Source organism: Myotis daubentonii, chromosome 10 (genome assembly GCF_963259705.1).
Source record: "Myotis daubentonii chromosome 10, mMyoDau2.1, whole genome shotgun sequence".
NCBI classification, from domain to species: Eukaryota; Metazoa; Chordata; class Mammalia; order Chiroptera; family Vespertilionidae; genus Myotis; species Myotis daubentonii.
In genome coordinates, this window is record NC_081849.1 from 28,590,839 (window position 1) to 28,618,103 (window position 27,265).

General features: G+C 38.8%; 1 protein-coding gene across 2 annotated transcripts in view; it reads left to right on the plus strand.

Moving 5' to 3' along the window:
* NUP205 (nucleoporin 205) overlaps positions 1-27,265 on the plus strand; it is an 84,501-nt gene that overhangs the window by 47,882 nt on the left and 9,354 nt on the right. For both annotated transcript variants that reach the window (XM_059711868.1, XM_059711869.1), the window contains exons 23-38: positions 2,740-2,854; positions 7,148-7,297; positions 8,338-8,409; positions 8,759-8,916; positions 9,659-9,739; positions 10,501-10,692; positions 11,595-11,859; positions 11,954-12,052; positions 14,425-14,573; positions 15,425-15,616; positions 16,500-16,621; positions 17,956-18,094; positions 20,561-20,687; positions 24,668-24,744; positions 26,336-26,464; positions 26,677-26,803. In XM_059711868.1, the coding sequence (XP_059567851.1) occupies positions 2,740-2,854; positions 7,148-7,297; positions 8,338-8,409; positions 8,759-8,916; positions 9,659-9,739; positions 10,501-10,692; positions 11,595-11,859; positions 11,954-12,052; positions 14,425-14,573; positions 15,425-15,616; positions 16,500-16,621; positions 17,956-18,094; positions 20,561-20,687; positions 24,668-24,744; positions 26,336-26,464; positions 26,677-26,803 (2,194 nt within the window). The remainder of the gene's footprint in view (positions 1-2,739; positions 2,855-7,147; positions 7,298-8,337; positions 8,410-8,758; positions 8,917-9,658; positions 9,740-10,500; positions 10,693-11,594; positions 11,860-11,953; positions 12,053-14,424; positions 14,574-15,424; positions 15,617-16,499; positions 16,622-17,955; positions 18,095-20,560; positions 20,688-24,667; positions 24,745-26,335; positions 26,465-26,676; positions 26,804-27,265) is intronic.

Genomic DNA, 27,265 nt, shown 5'->3' on the forward strand with positions numbered 1-27,265 from the left:
ATAGCATGAGAACTGAAATGAGAAGGCAGAGCATTGCTCTGTTCAGTCTCAGCTGAGAGCATGGAAACTTGGCGACTCAAGTTTTTTGCTGCTTGGTGCCTTTCCATGAATGACCGCAAAAGCATGCGAGTATTGATTTTGGAGTTACAAATAAATTTTTGCATGTAGATGAATTTGCAAGTGCAGACTGTGCAAATAATGAGGATAGACTGTGTTGGGTCAAAGGACATGAATAGTTTTATGACTTCAGATTTTAATTCTGAAGTAATCATAACAAGTAGGGTTCTTAAATGGTGCCTGGTATACGGAAAGCATTTAATAAATATTTATAAAATGAATTACTCATGAATGAAAGTCTTCACTACCATTTTGCCAAATACTGTGATTTGCTTTTTGCATTTAAAAATGTTGCTGATTTTCAGTAGAGGCCTATCTTATTATTGCCTTACTGTTTTCAAATTACTGAAAAGGGTGAACATTTTTCTTCAGTTACTGGCTATTTTTATTTTTTTCTCATGCAAAATGTTTTTGCCATTTTATCTATTTGGATCTCTTGATGATATTCATATTTTTAATGGAGATCTTTATATGTATTACTAGAGGCCCGGTGCACAAAAATTTGTGCACTCGGGGGGGGGGGCCCTCAGCCCGGCCTGTGCCCTCTCGCAGTCTGGGACCCCTCGGGAGATAATGACCTGCTGGCTTAGGCCTGCTGCCGGCTGGCAGAGGGAAGGCCCAATCCCTAGGTGCAGACCCTGGTCGGGCTCAGAGCAGGGCCGATTGGGGAGTTGGGGCGCCGCCCCCTGTCATGCACAGAGCAGGGCAGATCGGGAGGTTGCGATGCCACCCCCAGTCACGCTCAGGTTAGGGCCGATTGGGGGGTTGGGGCACCGCCCCGTCACACTCAAGGCAGGGTCGATGGGGAGGTTGCGACGCCACCCCCTGTCACTCACAGAGCAGGGCCAATCTGGGGGTTGGGGCACTGACCCTGTCATGCACAGAGCAGGGCCCATCAGGGGGTTGAGGAGCTCCCCCCTGTCACTCAGAGAGTAGGGCCGATAGGGGAGTTGGGGCACCGCCCCCTGTCACACACAGAGCAGGGCGGATCAGGGGGTTGGGGCGCTGCCCTCTATCACCCACAGAGCCGGGCCGATCAGGGGGTTGGGATGCCACCACTCTCACACTCAGGGCAGGGCTGATGGGGAGGTTATGGCTCTACCCCATCACACACAGAGCAGGGCCCGTGGGAGGGCTGGGGGTTGTGGCGCTGCCCTCTATCACCCACAGAGCAGGGCCGATCAGGGGGTTGGGGCACCACACACTGTCACACACAGAGCCGCAGGGCGATCAGAGGTTGGGGAGCTCCCCCGTATCAGGCACAGAGCAGGGCTGATCAGGAGGTTGGGGCGCCTTCCCCGTCACGAACAGAGCAGGGCGGATAGGGAGGTTGTGGCCCCACCCCCTGTCACACACAGAGCCGCAAGGCGATCAGGGGGTTTGGGCGCTGCCCCCTGTCACGCTGACCCAGGTGCCGGGAGGCCTCTCGGCTCCGCTGATCCCGGTGCTGGGAGGCATATTACCCTTTTACTATATATAGGATAGAGGCCTGGTGCATGGGTGGGGCTGGCTGGTTTGCCCTGAAGGGTGTTCTGGATCAGGGATGGGGTCCCCACTGGGGTGCCTGGCCAGCCTGGGTGAGGGGCTGAGGGCTGTTTGCAGCTGGTCACACACCCTTCAGGGTGGGGGTCCCCACTGGGGTGCCTGGCCAGCCTGGGTGAGGGGCTGAGGGCTGTTTTCAGGCTGGCGCGTGACAGAAGCTCCCAACCGCGCCTTTTTTCCTTTTTTTTTAAATTCTGGGCCAGCTTTAGCTCTGAGGCTCCAGCTCTTAGGCCTCCGCTGCTGAAAGTAGGTAATCGAAATAATGGATAACTCCAGCTCTGAGATCCCAGCTCGCTGAAAGCTGGTTTCTGGGTTTTTTTTTAGCTTCTATATTTGTTAAAATGTTTGAAACTGCAGGCTCAGAGGCCGGCAAGGCAGGCGGGGAACGTTGGAATCCTCCGTCACTGAAGCAAGCAAGCCTCATGTTAGTTTCAAGCTGCCTGGCTGCTGGCCGCCATCTTGGCTGACAGTTAATTTGCATATCGCCCTGATTAGCCAATGGGAAGGGTAGCAGTCGTACGCCAATTACCATGTTTCTCTTTTATTAGATTAGATAGCTATTCACTTTTTCTTATATTTGATATAAAAGCATTTATTCCTTACTCAATTATTTTCTGTTAAATTTTTATTTAGAGTTTATATTTGCTATTTAGTTGAATCTGTAGATCTTTGTAATTCTTCCATTGCTTCAATTCTGGTAAATTTATTATCTTCCTAGGAGGTTGGGATAAAATAACTGGTTTTCAGAAGTTACTTCCAAGTAATTTGCTACTATTAATAGTTAAAATACTAAAAATTATTAATTACCTATCTGTATTATTAAATATATTTAGAGTGATTTCAAGATTAGTCCTGTATAATGTCTTCATCACTCAATTGTATCTTAATGTATCATTTTTAGTTAAAGTGCTAAAGACTGCTTATAACTCTGAGCTTCCAAGTTTTATGCTTGTGTTTATCCATTTTGCTTGAGTTGTTGACGGATCTTAGTTTCCACTTGATCTAAGCTTACATTTTATCTTAGGATGTATAACAAAAACAAAACACTGACTTGGGGATTCTCTTATTTTCATTTTTAAGGTGATATATCAGTTATGTGCATGCTCTGATACATCTGGTCCTACTATGAGATACTTGAGAACCAGCCAGGATTTCTTATTTTCTCAGTTGCAACATTTACCTTTTTCTAACAAAGGTAGGACATTATTTTTCCTTAAATCTGCGAAATCCATGTTGAGTGGTTTTATTTATGTAACGTTTTGGGGTTGTAGTTACAGTTGTGGAATTCTGTGTTCTTTTTGCTACTTGCTTGTTACTTTGGGTTGCTTTTGTAATTTGTGCTAAGATCAATGTTTTAACTGCTAGCACAAAATTATTTTATTTTATTTTATTTTATTTTATTTTATTTTTTTAAGCAAAGTCATGGAAGCTGTTTTAAAATTAAAGTGTAGCCCTTTGTACATGTGTAAGTTCTAATAGGGTTTGGATGTCAGTTATAAATAAAATGAGGAAAAGAGCCGCTCCCGCCCCAGCTCAGGCGGCCGGCCCTCGGGGGGGAAGCAGACAACACTGATTAACCCGCAACGTGCTCTTGGCTGAGCTCCGGGGGCTCCGCGAACCCCAGCAGCTCCCACACCCCCGCGAGCCGAGACCGTTAATACTAGTGAGTGAGAAATACAGGCGGGCCCGCTTACTGCGACTCCGACGCTCGGACACTGGGAAACACGAGGTCCCGTCAGACCAACGCCAGGGCCCCGCGTGTCACAGGAAGGTGTGCGGCCTGCGCGGCCACCTCCCTCCGTGATCCCTACGGGAAACAAAACACAGGGACCTCGGAATAAACCCCACAGAGAGAAAGGCATCAAAATAAACATGAGGACAAGCACATACATGGAAAGTGTTAAAAAAGCAACAGATAAACCCACATTCTGTACCCTCACCGTCTTTCCCTTCAGTCCAACAGTGTGAGGCGGGCTCCGTGCCCCTGGCCTGCGCCGGTGCGGCCACGCCCGCCACCGGACCAGCGTCCATCACCACGGGCACCAAAAATAGTCTGTCAGCCCAGCTGGAGTGGTTCAGTGGTTGAGCATCGACCTATGAACCAGGGGGTCACAGTTTGATTCCCAGTCAGGGCACATGCCCGGGTTGCAGGCTCAGTCACTAGTAGGGGGCATTGCAGGAGGCAGCCGATCTATGATGCTCCTCTCTCATCAATGTTTCTATCTCTCTATGCCTCTCCTTTCCTCTCTCTCTGAAATAATCAATAAAAACATTTAAAAAAATTTAATATTGAAAAAAATAACCTGTCAGATCATTTTCCTAATAAATAAAATTTTAAAATTGTATTTGAAGGCTAAGAAAATATTTATATGAGAAAATTCTGGAAATTTAGATTTTTTTTAGTAAAAATTGTTTTATAAAAATCTGGTTTTTGTTTCATGTGTATATATTGAAACTAATTAGGTCTTGAAATGAAAAATAGAAAACTAATTATGATGGAAACTATTTATAACTTAGTTTATTGACCTGACCAACACAGTTATCCCAGGCTAACCCATGCTTTATAGAATTCTATATTACATAATTTTCTTTTTGATTAATTTTTAACAATTTTTTGAATTTATATTATAGCCACACAGCGATGATCTGTTTAATTTTAAAGTTTATGAGGTATCATCTTTGTGTTTTAGGAAATCCACAATCACTGATTTTATAATAAACTAGAGGCCCAGTGCACAAAAATTTGTGCACTGGGTGGGGGGGGGGTGTTGTCCCTCAGCCCGGCCTGTGCCCTCTTGCAGTCTGGGACCCCTCAGGGGATGACCACTTGCTGGCTTAGGCCGGCTCCCTGGGGGATTGAGCCTAAGATGGCAATCAGACATCCCTTTGGCAGCCCGGCAGCCCTCGGGGGATGTCCACTTGCCAGCGGGGAGCAGGCCTAAACTGCTGTCGGACATCCTTAGCGCTGCTGAGGAGGCAGGAGAGGCTCCCACAACCACCGCTGTACTGGCAGCCATCAGCCTGGCTTGTTGCTGAGCAGAGCTCCGCATGTGAGAGCGCCCTGACCACCAGAGGGCAGCTCCTGCATTGACCCCCTGGTGGTCAGTGTGTGTCATAGTGACCATTCATTCCCAGTCCTTCTGCTGTTAGGGTCAGTTTGCATATTACCCTTTTACTATATAGGATAGAGGCCTGGTGCACGGGTGGGGGCTGGCTGGTTTGTCCTGAAGGGTGTCCCGGATCAGGGTGGGGGTCCCGCTGGGGTGCCTGGCCAGCCTGGATGAGGGTCTGATGGCTGTTTGCATCTGGTCACACCCCCTTCAGGATGGAGGTCCCCACTGGGGTGCCTGGCCAGTCTGGGTGAGGGGCTGAGGGCCGTTTTCAGGCTGGTGGGCGACTGAAGCTCCCAACCTCTCCTTTTTTTCATTTTTTCTTTTTTATTCTGGGATTTATTTACCTTCTATGGCTGTCACTAGAGCTGAGAGCCGGCTATAGCTCTGAGGCCCGGCTCCAGCTTGAGGCCTCGGCTGCTGAAAGCAGGTATCTGGGGTTTGTTTAGCTTCTATAATTGAAACATAGTTGCTTTCAGAGCTGTTGCTTTCAGGTTCAGAGCCGGGCCGCGGCAGGCGGGGAACCTTGGCTTCCTCCATCACTGGAGCAAGCAAGCCTCCTGTTCACTTCAGCTGTGTGGCTGCTGGCCACCATCTTGGTTGGCAGTTAATTTGCATATCGCCCTGATTAGCTAACGGGAAGTGTATCGGAGGTACTGTTAATTACCCTATTTGTCTTTTATTAGATAGGATTTTCATTATTAGTAATTATAAGCTTCTAATTTCCTTTCTTTAAAATATATTTTTATTGATTTCAAAGAGGAAGGGAGAGGGAGAGAGAGAGAAACATCAATGATGAGAATCATTGATCGTCTGCCTTTTGCATACCCCCTACTGGGCATGTGCCCTTGACTGGAATCGAACCCAGGACCCTTTAGTCCACAGGTCGGCACTCTATTCACTGAACCAAACCACTTTTTAGAGTGATGATGTGAGAGACCGTTGCGAATTATCCAATGGCAAAATATTTTTCACTTTATTTTCACCAGTGTATCTATCTTATTTTTAGTTCTAAGATTTTGTTTATTTAAGAAGCTTTTTAAAAACCTTTTATGCTTAATTAGAACGAAAACTTTATCTTGCCTATTATGATATCTGTTTTTAAAAAATTGATCTAGTGTTGCCCATTATTATTATTAGTAGTAGTAGTAGTAGCAGCAGCAGCAGCAGTAATAGTGTTTGGTGTGTTTTATGTTTATATTGCCACAATTTAGGACTTCAAAACCAGGCATATTAAAATAATACTGGAATCAAAAACTTATATAAGTGATTATCAACCCTATTTACATGGGTTTTTTTGGTAAAAGTTTTACTATGCACAGAGCAGGGAGGAGGCTCAATCCTTATTGGCATCCGCTTTTCGGATGTGTGTCCCCACACTTTTTTTTTAAAAATATAATTTATTGATTTTCTACAGAGAGGAAGGGAGAGAGATAGAGAGTTAGAAACATCAATGAGAGAGAAACATCGATCAGCTGCCTCCTGCACACCTCCCGCCAGGGATGTGCCCGCAACCAAAGTACATGCCCTTGACCGGAATCGAACCTGGGACCCTTCAGTCCGCAGGCCGACGCTCTATCCACTGAGCCAAACCGGTTACGGCCCCCACACTTTTTTTGATGAACTTGAGGACCCACTTGTTTTTGGAGACCATGAGCTGCTCCATGGCACTCTGCTCATAAGGAGTGAAACCCACACCTCTCGGATCATGTCCCACACAAACTTGGTGGCTTGGTGAGGCGTCCGCAGTGGCGGCTGTGCCTCGGCTGGCTCATGTTCTTGGTCCCCTTGTGGCCCTTTTTGAGGCCCATGCCATGGGGCAGTGCAGAGCCACAGCCGTGGCTGCTGTTCTTTAATGGCTACTGCGGTGGAAAGCACAAGTCTAATTTTATGTTCAACCAAATGTCCTGGGTTATCTTAAGAGATCTCATAAAGTTATACAATTTAGTTTTAAGTTTTAAAATGTATTTTTGTGAAATAAAAATCAAACTATGATAGTTTTTTTAATATATTTCATTTAAGAAATATTTGTATATGTTTGAGAATTTTTTTAAAGTATTACATTCTATGTTAATACCAAATGTGACAGACTCAGAATTCTGTAGATTTGTATGAAATTATCCTGGTAATAGAAACTTGATTCTCCTATTCTTCATTTGCTTTTGGTCATCTTTTATAAATATGTACAACCTTATTTTTTTCTCCCGTGGCATCTGTGTTTTCTTTTTTAATGATACAGAGTGATAAATTATTGTGTTGCCAACTTTCATAAATTAACTATGTTACATGGGACTATATCTGAGAAGTTATGGAATTTAGGTCTGTTCTGATCTTGTATTATTTTTCTGGGAAACTAAACTTATGTATTTCATTTCCAGAATATGAAATATCTATGTTGAACCAAATGTCATGGCTGATGAAGACTGCCTGCATAGAACTAAGGGTAACGTCTCTAAATCGTCAGCGGTCACATACCCAGAGGCTCCTACACCTCTTGCTGGATGACATGCCAGTGAAACCATACTCAGGTGAACCTGTGAATGTTGGCATTGCTTTATTGTACTGCTGACTGGTCTGAGTGAATGCGACAACAGATCTGAATCTTGTGCTTAGTATGTGATTATAGGTCAAGCAAGTTCTTTCCACCTTGCTTAAAACACAGAATTTTTTCCCTTAAAACACAAAATTTGAAAATCATCCCGTAATTGTCATTTTATTATTGTTTGAAGCATCCAAATTTTGCTCTAATCACATACAAAAATATTCAGTGGAGTTTGTTCACAGAGCCAGCAAGATCCAAGATATTTTAAAAAATGTATATTTTTACTAGAGGCCCATCCGTGCACCAGTGGGGTCCCTCGGCTTGGCCTGTGCACTCTCGCAATCCAGGACCCCTCGGGGGATGTCGCATAGCGGGTTTCGGCCCAATCCCCGCAGGCCCGATCCAGACAGGCGGGAGCCCTATCCTGTGCATTGAGCATCTGTCCCCTAGTGGTCAGTGTGCGTCATAGCGACTGGTCCACTGGTCATTTGGTCATCCAGTTGCTTAGGCTTTTATATAAATAGATTGATTTCAAAGAGGAAACGAAAGGGAGAGAGAGACAGAAACATCAATGATGAGAGAGAATCACTAACCAGCTGCTTCCCACATGCCCCCCGCTGGGGTTCGAGCCCCTAACCTGGGCATGTGACCTCCTGGTTCATAGGTCAATGCTCAGCCACTGAGCCATGCTGTCTGGGAGACCCAACATATCTTAATAACTATTATATTTGCAAATTAAGCATAAGCTTTTCTAATCATCTCTTGGGCATGATTGGGTCCTGCCTCTTGTGGAGTTCTGAGTATCCTCTTTACAATTGTGAAGTGGATCCCAGAGGGACAGAAAGAATTAGAGGAATGTTATTGGTAAGTCCTCATCATCTTTGCATTTTAATTATCTGTTTGCAAAGGGCTCTTTGACCTAGAAACAATGACCTAGAAATAAAATACTTTATGCTTGTTATTTTCAAATAAAGTTTACAAGTATGTTGTTCTTTTTCTGATCTGTTGTTACTGACGCTCCAACAGATGGTGAAGGAGGACTAGAAGATGAAAATAGGTCTGTCTCTGGGTTCCTTCATTTTGACACGACTACAAAAGGTAAAGTCTTTTGAATTCATGATAAATTTATAGGTATATATTAAATTGCTTAAAATTTCTAGAAACGATTATTATGCCCATGTCCTCAAATTCTTAACTGGTATAGAAAAGCTGTATAAAGGATTGTCATCCAAAATATGTTATAAATAGGATGATAGGATGGGAAAAAAGTATTTTTGCAAATGGATGTATTAAAAATAAAATTAAGTTTTATTTAACTTTCTAGATTTCATTTTCTAGACTGATGTCCTTTTTGAACTTAGCACTCACTAGCTTTGATTTGAGCATGGTGGTTTGCTCTTCTCCTCAGTGTCCCAAGTAAACTTGAACTACGTTTTATTATTTCCAGTGCGTCGAAAAATTTTAAGTATTCTTGACTCGATTGACTTCAGTCAGGAGATTCCTGAGCCTTTGCAATTGGATTTCTTTGATCGGGTCCAGATTGAACAAGTTATAGCAAACTGTGAACACAAGAATTTACGGGGACAGACAGTCTGCAATGTCAAGGTGAGGATGACTCTCAAGTGTGTGCAAACTGACTAATCAGACAAAAATACAATCATGCAATTGTTTTCTGATAGAGATACTGTTTTATTGGACTGTGGTTTTTAGTTTTCAAATAGCTGGGAAATCAAACTGAATAGAGCACACTACCTTTACCTGTTTAAAAAGTTCCTCATCACCTTTCTCTTAGTAGTCATGCTGTCCAGTTATAACATGGAGTGTGCGGTTTTTTAATATGTATGTTAAAAACTTTATTTAAAATGTTATTGGATTTATAGTATATTTATATTCATCTGTCACAAATTGCATTTTGTGAATATAGGTCTAAAGTTGAGGAATAGATCTACAATGTAGCTATAGAGGATTAAACAAACTAATTTATCAGTTAAATTCTTATTTATAATAGTTAGGCAGCATGCATTGTTATTATTTTATAAACTTTATCATGTTTATCTTTCTCATCCCTGCCCCCTGCTATGGAGTGGTTTTAACTATTTAACTTTCTGTCAGGTAAATGGTATTGACCTCACTAGTAGGAGGATAACCAGGGCGGGCTCTTTGGTACCACTCTCAAATGTGAGGGGTACCTGATGTTTCTGACTGGAGACCGGACGGTGCCACAGTTAGATTGTATAAGGGTGTCTGCGAGTTTCCCCCCTAGGGCAGCTTATAGGAATTGCGAGGGGTTACTGTTCTACCAGTGTCTGAAACAGTCTTATTTTTCTCTCTTTACCTCCTTCCATAGCTTCTTCATAGAGTTCTCGTAGCTGAAGTAAATGCCCTTCAGGGTATGGCAGCCATAGGACAGAGACCTCTGCTAATGGAGGTAAGCCTATTGAGTCTGTTTGCTTTAAACTTTTAACTTCTTAAATTGCCAGTTAGAAGACAACCCAATAAATGGACTTGTAGTTCATCAATTAATAAATGACTTAAAATTTTAACTTTAATGGAGTCTTTCCTTTTTTTACTTTATAACTTTTATGAACTGAACTGAAGCTAATGTCTGGATGCCAGAGTAAGTAACATTTTTTCTGGTGGGCCAGTTAAGGATTTGCAGCTCGTTCGTGTTGTATATTAGACCACTTGCTCCCTGTCAGTGAGGGAGGAGAGAGTCATTTGTTGTCACAAGGGGGGATTTGTAGGTAAGAGGTCAGATGGGAAGAACCACATACATGGAAACAGTTGGCTAGGCAAAAGCAGGAAATAAGAAATAAAAGACATGACAAGGAAACATGCCACTGAACTTGGGTTTTAGGTAACTCTAGTGCTCCAGATTTAGTTTAAGTAGATAGTTACAAGGAGAAAGAAGATGGGGTTATAAAAAAGCTGATTTCCACCTCTACCACCTCTGCTCCCTGACTTAAACACACACAACCGCATACACACACACAGCCATATATATTGTTTTTCATAGAACTGACCACCAATATAACAGAAAGTTGTCTGCTGACTGGCATACATGTAGAAAATTTGCAAAATATTCTATAAATGTTTTCAGATTACCTGACTGTAAGAAAATAGGAACCTATTGGTAAAAGATTATATTTGCCACGTGTTAACCTTGTAATTCAATTTCTCTGGCTTTAGGAAATCAGCACCATACTTCAGTACGTGGTAGCAAGAAACAAGTTGTTGCAGTGTCTTCATGCAAAACGGCATGTGCTAGAGTCATGGAGGCAGCTGGTTGAAATTATACTGACAGCTTGTCCCCAGGACCTCATTCAGACAGAGGACCGACAACTGATCATTCGTGATATTTTACAAGATGTGCATGATAAGGTGACATACTTCCTAAATTACTTCAGACTGCTGAACAAATGTTTATATACATACTAGAGGCCCGATGCATGAAATTTGTGCTATTCCTTCCCCCGGCTGCCAGCATTGGCTTCCCTCTGGCACCCAGGACCCAGGCTTGCTTCCCTCTGGCCGCCAGCAGGCACCCAGGACCCGGGCTTCTCTCACAGGCCTGGCTTCATCCGGAAGGACGTCTGGTCTAATTAGCATATTACGCTTTTATTATTATAGATAGTTTGGCAACTCCTTTTTTTAAGTTTTAGATTTGGATTAGGTAGAATTGCGCAAAACCAATCTTAAGATTTTCTTTGAGAAAGGTATTAATTCTGTATAGTAGTTGCTCTGAACCACAGTGTGTATCAGAATTATCTAGGGCTGTAGTCGGCAAACTGCGGCTCGCGAGTCACATGCGCTCTTTGGCCCCTTGAGTGTGGCTCTTCCTAAGCCTTAGGAGTACCCTAATTAAGTTAATGACAATGTACCTACCTATATAGTTTAAGTTTAAAAACTTTGGCTCTCAAAAGAAATTTCAGTCGTTGTACTGTTGATATTTGGCTCTGTTGACTAACGAGTTTGCCGACCACTGATCTAGGGAGTTTTTAAAAAATCCATATGGACAAATTTTACACCAGACCTACTGAATAGGACACTAGTGGTGAGGCCATTTATATGATGCCGTTAAAAACCTCGCAGGGAATTCTAAAGGGAATCCCTTCTGGTTAATAACATGTGTTTCTCTCTGTTTAGTAGCTTTTATTTTCCTGGAACAGTGTAATGCTATTCTTATATTCTTATGGTAGTTGAAAAGCTAAGCATATATAAAACATATTAATGACTGTAGCTGAAAGCAGGGTCCTCACTCTGATTTGTCTTTCTGCTTTAAGATACTGGATGATGAGGCAGCACAGGAGTTGATGCCAGTGGTAGCAGGTGCTGTGTTCACCCTGACCGCCCACCTAAGCCAAGCCGTGCGCACGGAGCAGAAGCAGCCATTAGCCTCGGGACTCGGAGAAGCCCATTACGCTTTTATGCTTGATAGCTCTTTCGCCTCCCCTCCAGCACAGAACCCAGTGGTGGATTTCACTTCTGTTGGAGATTCTTCACTTCACATCATTTTGAAGAAACTGTTAGACTTCATTTTGAAGACAGGTTTTTTTCATCGAAATTTTCTATAAATTATAGCTTTTGTATTTGTTTTAATTTGAGTTTGAAAAAACGTTTTTACTTTACTGTGTCTCCCTAGGTGGTGGGTTCCAGCGAGTGAGGACACACTTGTATGGCTCTCTGCTCTATTACCTACAGATTGCACAGAGACCTGATGAACCGGACACCTTAGAAGCAGGTAGAATTAGATAGATCTGCAATCTATTCTGTTTTAGGATTTGTTAAATTTTTAAAAATCACTTTTCCATCTTTTGTCTAAGCAAAGCTGTAATAAGTCTGTACGTGATCATTTAAAGGCTTACTCTAAAATAGAGAAGAATGGTTAGTTTTCTAAAATTCTGAAGGTAGTCTGTGAAAACAAAGCCTCGAACACAACCCTAGCTTATGTTTTAACTCGCTGTCCTGCCCCCGGTTCACTGAAAAGTGTGCTGTGGTGTGTGCACCCTCATTCCTCTTTTGTTGTGCAGCCCACTACACATATACGTGAGCCTTTTAAAATGGCTCTGTTTTTCCAAAACATGGAAGTAACATTATTTTACAATTTGCTTTATTCATAGGTATTTGAATTATTTCTAATTTTACTATAAAAAATGTTGCCTCAAATAGTCTTTTAAATGCTTATGTATTGTTCGAGAAGAATAATTCATGGTGGAATTTCATGACAAGTGTGTGCACATTTTTCTTTTAATAGATTCTCTTGAATAGCCCTCTACCATTTACATGCTCACCTATAGCATATACGTCTTTTTGTACTAATGTGAGGTTTTTCTTGGACAAATTGCAAGAAGTAGAATTTCTTGTTTAGAAGATATGCATATTTAAAATATTGATAAATGTTGCTTTCTAAAATGTAGTGTTTTTAATTAATAGTAATAAGCTGATTCTTTGGTCTCTAGATATGAAAAATATTTTTGACAGTTCAACAGACCAGCCAGTGTATAGTACTTACTCTATGCCAGAGTTATTCTGCTATTTAGGAACTTATTATAAGCACCTTTGGATAATGGGTTCCTTGTGCCCTTCTAAGAATCCTTAGGAGTGTTTGTCATTTTGTACATACATTCTTTTTTTTTTTTTTTTTTTTTTTAAATACATTTTCATTGATTTTTTAGAGAGAGAGGAAAGGGGAAAGAGAGAGAGGAAGAGAGACATTTATGTGAGAAACATCAGTCTGATTTCTTGCCTCCTGTAGGGGATCCAACCCTGACTAGGAATCCAACCCACAACCTGGGTATGTGCCCTGACTGGAAATACAACCAGTGACCTTTTGGTGAATGGAACAACATTCAACCAACCGAGCCACACCGGCCAGGGATCTGTACATAGATTCTTAAAAACCACTCTGTGGCCCTGTCTGGTTTGGCTCAGTGGATAGAGCATCGGCCTGCAGACTAAAGAGTCCTGGCTTCGATTCCGATCAAGGGCACATGCCTGGGTTGCGGGCTCGATCTCCAGTAGGGGGCGTGCAGGAGGCAGCCAACGGATGATTCTCTCTCATCATTGATGTTTCTATCTCTCCCTTCCTTTCTGAAATCAATAAAAATTTAAAAACAAACAAAAAACCCCACTCTGTGTATAAGACCCAGATTATCTCATATTATTCTTTACTGGTTATATATTTTTATGTACTATCTTTCTTAGAAGGTAATCATAGCCAAATGATGTATTTATAGAAATGTCCTACCCACTTAAATAATGCACACAAATATTTTTAAGGTCATTAATAATAAAAGAATAGTTCGAGAAGCTTTTTAAACGGGAACTTTTTTTAAGTGAGAGATAGGAATGGGGATCCCACTCCCCTACCCCGCAACATAACTCCCCCATTTTCATCCTTTTAACATTGTATTTAGTTGAATTGGCAAAATCAACACTTAACCGCTAGGTGGAGCTCTACATCATGATTTTGATAAATTATTATCAAGTTGTAGTACAGAAGTGTGACCTGAAAGAAAATTTTTTGTTTGTAATTTTCAAATGGTCAATGTTTAGAATAATTTCATCACTTAGTTTTTTCTGAGCCATAATTACTGGTTATTTTGACTTATTTTAAGTAGCAAAGTACCTTTTCCCCCTAGATAGTAGTGTTTTTAAGTTTTAAATTAGAAACATTAAATTTAGTAAGTATTTATTGAGCACATACTTTTATGCCAGACACTGTACCTACTTTCTGTTTTGTTTTAAGACAACAACTGAATTTTAATGCTTACATACTTATTTTCCATACCACTTTTACTCTGCTTTTAATGTAACCATATATTGGGCAGCCATTTACCTTGTTTTGTGTAAAAGGAATCTGACTTACAGAGACGAAATAACTTGCTTATCTGGCAGATATGAGAATCAGAATTCAGTTTTAAGTTTTCTCCATTTGTTTCTCTTGAATGTTTTTTCTCTTGACCTTAACACCTCACACCATCATATTTTTGTCTTTTAATTTTTCCTTATTGTAGTTTAACAGATAATACCTACCAGCATGTTGTGCATGAAGTGTAATGATTCAGTGATCAAATTGGAGTGTTTTAACTTTTTCTATTGTAACTCTTTTAGCCAAAAAAACCATGTGGGAAAGGTTGACAGCCCCTGAAGACGTGTTTAGTAAATTACAGAGAGAAAACATAGCCATCATTGAGAGCTACGGTGCTGCCCTCATGGAAGTGGTCTGTCGAGATGCTTGTGACGGTCATGAGATTGGAAGGGTATAGTAGCTCCTGTTTAGTATTATAATTGAATACATATTTTTACTTGTTAATGAATAAACTGATCCAACTTTTTAAATGTATGTTATATATTGAGAATTATTTTCTACAGTGTATTAGTGAATTTGCTTACTTGCTATAATTTGGAATTTCTATTTTGTTTAGTCATATGTTCTGTTTAATTCTGTTTAGAATCTCAATTAGTTCAGAATTTTCCCTCAGATTAATCTTTTTGCTGATTTTGAGGTTGGCCTGATATGAGTAGAAACAATAGAGATGGTGCAGACAACTTTCTGCTAGTGGAAAATTATGTAGTATATGAGTCATCTTGAAAACGATGGGAGACAGGATTTCAAGAAGTGCGTAAAATATAGATTGTAGTAAATTCTCAGTTATATTTTTAAAAATGCTTGTGTTCTTATGCATAGGAAAAAGACAAGGAGGAGATAGACCAAAATGGATTAACTGTATTTATCAAACTATGTATTTTCTGTATACTTTTCTATAATGAGTGTGTAAAATTTTATGTTAGGGGAAAAAGCTATTTAAAGAAAATCTTTGCTGTAACAAGTAATGTTTAGATTATGCTGAAATATATTAAATGCCATTATTTTAATGTATTAGGTTTTGTTTCAGAAAAAAACTTTATCCTGAAAATTTTCCTTTTATTAATCAATCGAGATTTTGGATATATAACTTTCAATTTCTCAAAAAAAAAAAAAAATAAGAAAGTTTTATTGCAAGCACTGATCCTCCTTGTAAGAAAGGTTCTGAATATTCCCAGATGAAGGCCATTTCTATCTTCAAGTTTGGTAGCCTCCTCCATGTCTTGCATTTCGATTTATCTTCAGATGCTGGCGCTGGCTCTGCTGGATAGGATCGTCTCGGTGGACAAGCAGCAGCAGTGGCTTCTGTACCTGTCCAACAGTGGCTATTTGAAGGTGCTTGTGGACAGCTTGGTGGAAGATGACCATACTCTGCAGAGCTTACTCACACCACAACCGCCCCTTTTAAAAGCTCTTTATACTTATGAATCCAAAATGGTGAGGCTTTATATTCGTTTGAAGTTATACTGCCATTCGTTTCCTCTTGGGGGATAGATGTAGTCAAGAACGTTAATGTAGAATAGTATACTACGTATCTGGAATATTTCTATCATGTAATCCAGAATCATTCTAAGGAGTTTTAAATTTGGTGACATGTGCTAGAAATGTATCTCCTAAGCATGCCAAAGTTGATTTGAAATGTTCCTGAGAGGGTTAGTTGGATAATGGGACTGCTGCCTACTCACATGGCTGGTGGTGGTGAAAGATGTGCCACTCAGTGCTGTGAGGAGAGGAGGGCAGGCAGCCAAGTTGTCCTTCCAGGACAAGATTCTGGCACAGCAGTTGCCTCCTGAACATTCATTCCAATGTAGATGTGCTGGTTCTACTTTAGATGCAGATTCTCTGTGCAGTCTATAATTCATCATTTCCTTTACTCCAAATCGGTTTTCTCTGTTTCTGACTGCTTAAAAATTTTACAGGGTCACAATAATAGAAGCACTGAAGTTTTAGGTTTTTTATTAACTTTTTCTCACTCCTCTGTTCATTTATTCAAGTATTTATTAAATATACATATTATATCCCAGGCGTGGCACTAGCTACGTGAGGATACAGCTGTGAGCAGAGTAAACGATCTTCCCTCCCTGAGCCACATGATGATAACAGAAAGTACTGTTTAGTTGGATACTTAATTCATGTAAAACATGGCATGCGGCACTTTGGATATGCTATGCCATTCAATCCTCAGAAAATCCTATGACAAAGGTGGTGTAATGTGTCCTTTCATAGCCCAGAAGAGTCTTCTATTTATCTGAAGTGCTTGATATTTTTATTATGCTTGATATTATTCTGCAGTGATGGTTTTCCTTTGGTGACTTCTTAGGCGTTTCTCACAAGAGTGGCTAAGATACAGCAGGGCGCTTTAGAGCTGCTGAGGTCGGGGGTGATTGTGAGGCTGGCACAATGCCAAGTCTATGACATGCGCCCAGAAATGGACTCGCAGGGGTAAGTGTCCATACAGATTGTTTGTTAAGTTCCCTGTGAAGAGTTATTAAGGGGAAAAAGAGATTCCAACATAATTTTGCCCCTGGTTCATAATCCTGTCTGAGCAGTATTTTTTTATCTGAATGATTTTTTTTTTTGCGAGGGGGGCGGGGTGTTGAGGGGGGTATACATACCTGCCACTTACTAATAAATGGAAATTGCTAATAAGGGTAAAAGTGGGTAAGGACCTAAAACTTTCTGTTTTAGAGCAGAATATTAGAGGGAAATTGGAGAGTATTTTGTTAGTAAATGTTTTTCTTCCCAACTTTGTTTTGTGTAGTTGAAATACATGTTTTCAGTGATGGTCGTCCTTGACAGTATCATCGTGAAATTACAGTTCATTGTGGATTTCCTATTCCTGAGACTGGAATAGAAGTTTATATTTTTCTCATTTTTAACATTTACCAACTGCTTGCTAATTTGAAAGCAAAAGGTCACGTTATTTTAAATTTCAGACTTCTTAGCAAGTATCCCAGTTCAGTTTGAATACGGATTTTGTTTTTCCTTTTTTTGTCTATATGGCTGCAACATTGTTAGGCAAATAGCCTGCCCTCCTAGTGGCAAATAACACTTAGTTCAGTTTTAATATTTTTCTTCTAAAGATCCATTGGCAAATTGAATATTTGAATTTTTCAGGACTAACGATAGAACTATTTTACCTCCAAAAAAATTGGTTAATGTTGCTTTTTAAAATTTTAAACATGAAAGTTACTATTTTCACCTTACACAAAAAGGATTGAGTTAATTACGTTTCTCAGATCATGACACTTGTCTATGCAAAGCCTTTCTCTTATTTTATTTCCTTTATTTTCATATTCTCTGTCTATTCCCTTCTCTTTAGCAGGGAATGATTTTCTTTAGTCTAAAACTTTAAATGTAAACATTTATGATAGATAATAATTTTACTACTACAATGATCTGAGACTTAATCTTTAAAAGTCAAATGATTTTTACAACCTCATTTTAACTTAAAATTTAAAAAAAAATATAATAGACTACAAATGCAATTCATTTTTGGCTTTGGGTACAGGAGAGGGAAATTTGGGGAAAGACTTGTTTTTATGTTTCTTACTCATAGTCTCTATGGTCCAAGGGAACATTTTGAGTAGAATAAATATATTGAGGAAATTTCAAGCATTGCCTTTTCAAATTATGCAGATTTTTCTTACTAAGGATTTTCAAAATTCAAATAACTTTTGTGGTGGTTTGCCATGGAGATAGATGGTCAGGGACGTTTGAGTGTACCTTACCCCTTGCACTGTTGCTCTCTCCTTGTTCGGTGGAAATGAATGAAGCTTGTTTGGCATGAGGGACCCCCCAGTGTTCATCCCAACTCCAGTGGACCGGTACCGTCAGATTCTCCTTCCAGCTCTCCGCTTGTGCCAGGTCATCCTCACGTCTAGCATGGCCCAGCACTTGCAGGCAGCAGGGCAGGTAAGGGGAACCTTAATGTAGAAATTGTCTCATGCCAAATCCTCATGTTACAAATGCAGAAACCCTAGGATAGAATGCATGAGTGAATTGACAGTAATCATCTTGTTTGTGGACCACCTGGGTATTGAAAACAGGGCCCTGTACCTTACTCTGAACATCATTGGCCTGTTTTTATACTTTGTTTGAATGAAATACCACAGCTAATTAATAGAATGGTGAGATGGAAAGTAAGAGATTTAAATTTGTTCTTCAGTAAAGGAAACTGTTATTGTGATAGGAGTAAGCTGGCTTCTAAAATGTAATTTAACAAGGTATTTATTGAGAGGAGGCTATACACCATGTTAGGCCTTGCAGTAAATACAAAATATAGAATGATACACCACATTTAGTTGTGATATTTAGAGAATGAAGTAATTTAAATAAGTGAATTTTCATCCTACCTGGTTTGGCTCAGTGGATAGAGTGTTTGCCTGCAAACTGAAGGGTCCTGGGTTCGATTCTGGTCAAGGGCACATCTCATCATTGATGTTTCTAGCTCTCTCTCCCTCCTTTCTCCCTGAAATCAATAAAAAGAAAATATTTTTTTTTAAAGTGAATTTTCAAACTCATAAAAATTTTTTTGAATACCAGAAATTAATTTTATTTTCATTGCTTCTCAGTGAAACCTACAAAAAATATGTATATAATTTCTTTAAACTAATGATAATACAATATATAATTTAGCCTTTCACTGATTAATTAGCTTGTCATTATGAATCTACAGTCTTATTGTATTGCTCTATTTCTGTGATACCCTCAGGAACTATGTCCCTAATAATTTACGGTAATTTTGTCTGCTTTTCCTGCCATCAGTTCAGGCTTATCTCATCAAGATAGAATGCCGCTGTTTCTAAGGTGCCACCTTCATTTGTACTGAATTAGTCTAAGTGACATTCTACCCTTTCATACTGGGCCTTTTGAGTCAATTCTTTAATACTCAAACACTTCCCTTGTCTTCTACAGTATTATGATTAAGACTTTTTGGTAGAAGTTGGCCATAGTGATATAAGACATCGGTTCTCTGATACCCGTCTTACTGACTATAGCAGAATCTCCTAAGGAGCATCTTTAAAAAATAGAGATTACTGAGCTCCATGTCCAGTGATTATGGGCTAAGACCAGGAATCTGAATTGGAAAAATGAAAGGGGACACAGTTCCTGAGTGACACATGTTCAGCTTATTTGGGCATCATCTCTGTGAAAGCATTTCTGATCAAGTTGAGGACACCTTGTATGTGAAAATCGAGCTCTTTATGCTGGTACACTGTAAATTCCAGGTGGAAAGGCAGAGTCTGAAGGTCAGGGTTTCGATCTCATTTTACCCTGTCCAAAGGAGAACTAAACAAAAGCTTTTATGTGACTCTCCCCATGTCACATTGGCAGACTTTCATAGAGCCCCTTCAGTAACTCGTTTTAATACCCACTGATTTTAAACTCATGTTCTAATTCCATTTGGACAAAAATAAAAGAAATAAAATAGGGTTCAAACCATAGTTTTCATACACTACTTCTAAGTTATATTCTTCTACAGTAGCCTCCAAATTTTTTAAATTTATTGATTGATTTTTAGAGAGAGAGAGAGACATTGATTTGTTTTTCCACTTATTTATTCACTCATTGGTTGACTCCTTGTATGTGCTCTGACTGGGGAGGTTTGAACCCACAACCTTGGCATATCGGAAAGATGCTCTAACCAGCTGAGCTACCTGGCCAGGGCTAAATATATTAATTTTTAAACTTTGAAATAATCCCTTAGCTTTCTTAAGAATTTTAGGTGTTTGCTTCTTCAAGAAATAAACTATGTAAGTGCAAAAGACAATTGCTTGTTTAACCCCTTGAGTGTTGGGGAGCGCAATCGCGCTCCTCCTGTCTTTCGCCAAAAGTGCCGGGAGCGCTATCAAAGCTTAGAAATGGCGTCCAGTTCTAAGTCTGCTTTTATTAGTGATGATGATATTGCTAAATGTAGTAAAGGTTTCCTTCATTTACTTGCGATTCATAATTTTTTTCCTAAACTGCGGTAAAATCAGCAAAAATGCCTTGGCAATTTTAGCATAGTTCCTAGGATATTGGTTGGCACTCAGAGGGTTAATGTTCTTCATTACATTGACTTACTTGTTTCAGTTTTACAAGAAAGATGAGTTATACATTTATAATTTTCTATCACTTCTTTTTTATTTTTTTAAATATATTTTTATTGATTTCAGAGAGGAAGGGAGAGGGATAGAAACATCAGTGATGAGAGAGAATTATTGATTGGCTGCCTCCTGCACGCCCCCTACTGGGGATCAAGCCCACAACCTGGTCATGTGTCCTTGACTGGAATCGAACCTGGGACCCTTCAGTCCACGCTCTATCCACTGAGCCAAACCAGCTAGGGCTATTCTTTCACTTCTGTGTCCTCATTTCTCCTCCTCTTTCTCGGCTTAGGTGTTGCAGTTTCTCATTTCGCATTCTGATACCATACAAGCAATCCTGCGCTGCCAGGACGTCAGTGCCGGGTCTTTGCAGGAACTGGCTCTGCTCACAGGAATTATAAGTAAAGCAGCACTTCCAGGTGAGTTGAATGTGTTGAACGGATCTTTAATAATTCTTTTCAAACTTAACATGTGCACTTAATAGAATGAGGTTTTTATTACCTTGAAGTACTAAGTTTATTTTTGTAAAAATGATACAAATTATTATAAAAAATTCAGAATCTAAGAAAATAATCAACACTTAAAATCCCACTACCCAGAAATTACCACAAGTTAACGTTTGGTAAGAAGCTTTTCAAACATTGTTCTGTGTTTGAACAATGCACATAAGAGACAGAGAGAAATAGAGATATACAGAGGTAATTTATAAGAATGGTATTACCTTTTACGTGCAGTTTTTAGAAAATAACTAATTTTACATAAACTTAACAGATAAAAAACTAATTGAAGAGAAACTGAAGACATTGCTAAATTCCAGACAAATGTTTTTTTACCACAAGAGTCCAAGAGATACTAGTTCTTAAAAATGATTATGAAAAAGTAAGATACTTTGGTCATTTTTAAAAATGTAATCTCTCTCTCTTTTTAAATATATATAATCAGAGGTGGATATTTATTGAAGAACAAGTACAGACTCCCACATGGGGAGGGGGCAAGAGTCTCCTTAATCTCTTAATTGCATGTAAATTTTAGACAGTTAACTCCTGATGTGAAAGATAAAATGATGAGTTCTTTTATAATTCCTTTTCCACTTTCAGATTATGTTTGTTTATATTATTTTTACTTTGTCAGGTTTTATAACATTTACATTCAGTCCTAAAACCATAATATCTTCAGCTATTTAGTTTTACTTGTATATTTACACAGGGTTACTGAAAAACACCAATTTTTTATTTTCCTCTCATGGTTTCACCATTCCTGAGTTTGCTCTTTTGCCATATCTCTTTGTATTTTTAATTTGTGTTGGAGTCCTCTCCACCAAGAAAAACTTCCCTTAATTCTCTAATATTTATGAATGGCTAAAGGTTGCCTTTATTCTTGAATAAGAGTGTGGCTGATTAGAATTTTCTTTCCCTCAGAACTTGTAATATTAATGATAATAGTTGATATTTATTAAGCATTTATGTGCCAAATATTGTTTTTTTAATCCTCACAACCATCTTTTGAGGTATAACTATTATTGTCCACATTTTACAATGAGGAAACTGAGGCACAGAGAGCTTAACTTTTCCAAAGTGACATAGAAAATACTGGTAATAAAGAGTTTCCCAGACAGTATGGCTTCTGAGCCTGTGCACTTAACCTACTAGGCACTACTACCCCCTTTTTATGTTGGAGAAGTCTGAGACCAACCCCTGATTCCACGCCACCACCCTCAATATTTTTTCCTCTCTGGGGCTATCTCTGTACCTGAGCGGGGAGTGGTTAGCAGGGCAGAGTATGGTACCTATAGAGGCACTTGGAGCCTGAGCTCATTCTCTTTTTATTTTTTTATTGTTGTTGTCAATCCTCACCTGAGCATATATTTCCATTGATTTTTAGAGGGAATCATGGAACCAGGGTTCCATGAGAAATTGTAAGAGTTTCTTGGTTTATTTGCTTTCCTCCATACTGCTTGTGAGGAGGCGATAAGGGCCATCATCAGACTCATGCTGCTTACTCCACCAGAATTTTCTCTCTCTTTTTTCTTCTTAGCTACCACTATTCTTAACTATTTATGGCATAAGTTGGCGCCTTTCCTTTTTTGGTTTATTTTGTTCATTTTGTAAGTTGATGACAGGAGGGGCATTTCTATGATGCTACTTTATTTTACCTTCTTTACCCAGAAGTCCTAGGTTAGGTATAGAGACTTAACTTTTAGCAAATCTTCTGGCAAAGTGGTTTTATTGATGAAGTTTCCTTTCATTACTTTTTTTAAACATCTAAAAATTCTCTATTTTGCTAATAGCATCATTTGACTATGTCAGTATTAAGATTTTATTTAGAAAAGCACAATTTATTTTAACATGCTCTTGATAAATTCAAACAAAATAAAAGAACAGAGTAAAGGTATCCTGACCAGCAATTCCTGCTATCTAAAAGGAACCAGATGTCAATTTAATTTATTTTTCTAGAAATTACTTTCCAGGTATGTGTAAAAATTTCCCCTCCTTACACAAGTGAAATTATACCATACATACTGTTCTGTAACATTTTTTCCATTGTGTCTTTATCTTTTCTCATCAGCATATATAGCTCCTACTTCATTCTTTTTAATTAGCTGCATAGTTTTCTAGTTGTGACATAATTAAACAGACCCCTATGATATGTTGACTGTTTCCAGTCTTAAAAATTCAACTGTGTGGCATTTAATACTGTGTGTGTGTGTGTGTGTGTGTGTGTGTGTGTGTATGCATTTTTGCAGATTTGAGCTGGTAGGCTTGATACATTTCTGGCATTGCCTGGTCAGAAATAAAAAATATATATATATAAAAAAATATATATATATATATATTTTTTTTTTTTGAAAAAAAGATAATGCCAGATACCCTTCCAAATTTTAAAACAATTTTCACTCCTGGCAACCCTACTCTGTACGGTTTGGTCCTCGATTACATACTGTTTTGTATTTTATAATATCATTAATTTGTCTTAGATGTTCCCATTAAATTTTAAGTCCATTTATAACTTTGTGCACCCCATATTGCCTAGCCCAGTACTGGTTATGTCACACCTCCTCAAATACTTATAGGCAGGTTAATTTTTCTATGACCCACAGATATTCTGAAAAGGATTTTGAAGTTGAAAGTGATACTTACGGTACACAGAGTAGTCAGGTGACATTTAACAAAAGGGTCCTATAGAAACTGAGAATTGATGGTCTTTTTAAGTAGAAGCAGCAGTTGATGTGCAGGGGTAAAAAACAAAACAAAGCCAAAAAAAGTGAATGAATGGGGAATAGCAACACATGTTGCAGAGTACAGAAATTTCGAGGACAAAGGAAAAAGCCGCAGTTCCATGATATGTTGGGTACAAAATCCAGCTTTCAGGGTGGTTAAGATGGGAAAGAAGGGCATAAGAATTACAAGCAGAAAATATTTCAAAAATTTGACATGAACCAGATTTTTGTCTTATTTTGGAATGTAAGGGAGACCTGACACATTTCAAATAGTGAGGAAAAACCCTCTGTGGCAGGGAGGTTTTAGTATGCTAGAAAAGAAAGTGAATTGGGAGCAGACTCCCAGAGGAGGAGGTGGGCAGGGCTGGCATCTAGTGGAGTCATGAAGCTCAGGTGAGGCATAAGAAGCCAGCATGTGCCAGCTCATGAGTATATCCTGTAAGCTTGTGTTGAGGTCATGGGCCAAAAAATCTACAAAGAGGACTGTCATTATAAGGAGCAAAGGCTGAGATTATAGGCCATGGAGCATATGCTTGGAAATATGAATTAAAGAGGTTGTGAAAATGCATAGAAAGTTAGAGTGGCTAAGACAAGTTCAGGTGGGTTCTCCTTAGCATGTCCATAGTCATGGAAGAAAGAAAGAAACCAATGGGAGAATGACCTGTGTGTGGGTTTGCTTGGAGGGCTAAATAGAAATAAAGAGAGTCCGTGGTATTATAAGAAATTGATCAGCTTGATTTAGGAATTTTGAAATGGGTCCAAACTGAGAAGTTGAATGGAAAATTTTGCATATGTGCAAAACTAGTTTGACTAAAGGAAAAGAACAAACCAAATGATACAATACCTAGAAAAGGTAAAAGAGGTGCATTTTATTCTTAGTGTTTTATATTCTAAACTCTTTCATGAAAAAATAATTTATTGCTGAGTTTAGAAATTTTTAACTTTTATGGCTATAGGTAAAAAGTAGATTTTTCTCAAAAACTTTAAAAAGTGCCTTTTAAAATCACTAATTGATCTAGATTTAGATTGCATATCTAAATTTCTCCAAAATCCTCTTGGTAGAGTCTGTATCTATTTATGCAAATAAAGACTATAAAATACTAGAACTGCTCCTTTTAGCTTCGTAATGTTTTTATTTTCTTGATTATAAAACTACATTTAAAGGCATTCCAAATTTTCTAGGTATATTAAGTGAACTGGATGTTGATGTAAATGAAGGATCTCTAATGGAGCTACAGGGACATATTGGAAGATTCCAGGTAACTGATTCTTATTTCTTTATAGAGGAGTTGTAACACTTTTAGCAAAATACAACAGTCCCTTCACTCATCCTCCCCAATCTGCTGTCTGGATTTGGGCAAACCCTTTTAACTATTTTAATTGATTCTTGTGATCTCTAAATAACATGCTTATATTGCTACTATATTGATTATCCAATTTTAGGAATCATCATTGACTTTCCATTGAGGAAGTTAAGAATCTAGATCTCTTTACTCCTTTTCTTCCATCATAATGTATGTGTATTTCTTATTACCCTCTCCCTCCCCTCAAATTCAGCATAACTATACTATAATTTTGATTAGATCAATGTTTGGTGTTACATTGTTATTATTGTGTAATTGTCATGGACAGTATATTTCCTGTGTAACATCGTTTTCCCTAGAATAAGTACTTTTCTTTTTTTATTTGCTTGACTTTTCTGTACCTATTTCTAATTTATTCACAAACTCTTCTCCAGTTGTGTAATTTCCTATCAATATATTCAAACATATTAGATAGCTTATCAATTAGATATCACAGTCTTTCTGGGAGCCCCCTGGCCTGCTTTAATCATCTTCACTTTTTATTGGCTGCAGAATAATTTATGTACTAGAATTTATATTCCATTGTTTTTGATACAGTAATTTTTTTAACCAATCCTCTTTTCATAAACTGTTTTTCAAGTTTCCAGAAATAAATGCTGCCTTCAGCATTTTTGCATACAAAATTTTAAACTATAGATTAAATAACATAACCGGTATCACTAGGTCCAAGGATATACACATAGTGCATTTTGAGTTATTGTCAAAATGGGGTGCACTCTCACCGACAAAACCCAAATACTCCTTTTTTCCCCCTCAGTCGTTTCACTTTTTTCATTGGTAGGGAGAAAAACCATATCTTTGATGAATTATCCATAAGTTGACCTCTTGGACATGTTTTAGTGCATCTGTTTCATCTGTAAGAATAGCAAACAGCCAGTTATAAATGTTAAAAATAGACATAACTGTTTTGACAAAATAAATGTATATTATAGTTTGTTTTGCTTTATTCAAACTTACTACTTAAATATCTGTTTAAATAAGGTATTATGGAAGGTAGAAATTGCTACTATCACTCTAGAAATGTGGCCCCTTTTTGAAGTCCCCAGAAGTGGTCATGGGAGTAACAGCCTTTAAATTTGAGCTTTAGTGTACAATTATCATGGCCGTGCTTGTGAAGATTGTCTTCTGTTTGCCATTTCACCTTGCTTCTCATTGTTTATTGTGTTTTTTTAATGAGTGTGTACCAAGGAATCATTTGGTGTGATACAGAGAATTCTTTGGCAAACACTTAGATTCTAGTTGGGATTCACTCACTGCTAAAAAAATTGATATTCTTGTAATGAGTTGACTGCCAAGCATTAACATTTGCAAAAAGGTGAATTTAATAGTGCTAACTTTAGTTGGCTCCATTAGAATAAGAAATCAGACGCGTTAAAGAGTGATTCCACTCTCCCCTGAGTTTTTCTTTTTTATAGCCCTCAAGAAAGGGAGGCTGCTAATTTTAAACATTTAACTAAATATTAACAAAATATCTTTCCTTTCTTAGCGCCAGTGCTTGGGACTACTAAGTCGCTTTGGTGGCTCTGACAGACTCCGTCAGTTTAAATTTCAAGATGATAATGTGGAAGGAGACAGAGTGAACAAGAAAGATGAAATCGAACTCGCTATGCAACAGGTAAGGGGAGTGAGAACTGTGTACCTATTCTTTAAGGTTTTTATGTTTTAGAAATATTTGATAAAAGTAACATTTGAGTAATTTTATAAGTTGATTTATAACTTTTTTGTCATTTTACAATTTGATCATAACTTCGTTCTTCATATCTGGATTTCCATGGTATTAGGACATTTGGGAGCTCATGTTTTTGTTACTGCTCTTCTTTGTTGTAGATTTGTGCCAATGTCATGGAATATTGCCAGTCACTCATGATGCAGAGTTCCCCTACCTTTCAGCATGCTGTGTGCCTCTTCACCCCGAGCCTGTCCGAAACCATTAACAGAGATGGACCCCGGCAAGGTGAGCCTTGTTCTTTCTCTCTGTATTTGAGGAATTATGGTAAGTTGTTATGATTATGACAAGCTCTAGTTGGCTCTAGTATAGCGGTTCTTAACCTGTGGGTCACGACCCCTTTGGCGGTCGAACGACCCTTTCACAGCGGTCACCTAAGACCATCCTGCATATCAGATATTTACATTACGATTCATAACAGTAGCAACATTACAGTTATGAAGTAGCAACAAAAGTAATTTTATGGTTGGGTTACAACATGAGGAACTAACTGTATTTAAAGGGCCAGAAGGTTGAGAACCACTGCTCTAGTAAGATGTGATTTTTTTCCTTTGTGTAACAATGGGAAAATTTTAAACCAACTTTTTAAGAAGGAGTGGTGAGGAGGTACTATTGTCAGACCTATGAATAGGCTGGGAGCTCGAGAGAATAGAGAAATTCTAGATTTTCTGCGGATAAATCTAGAAGAGT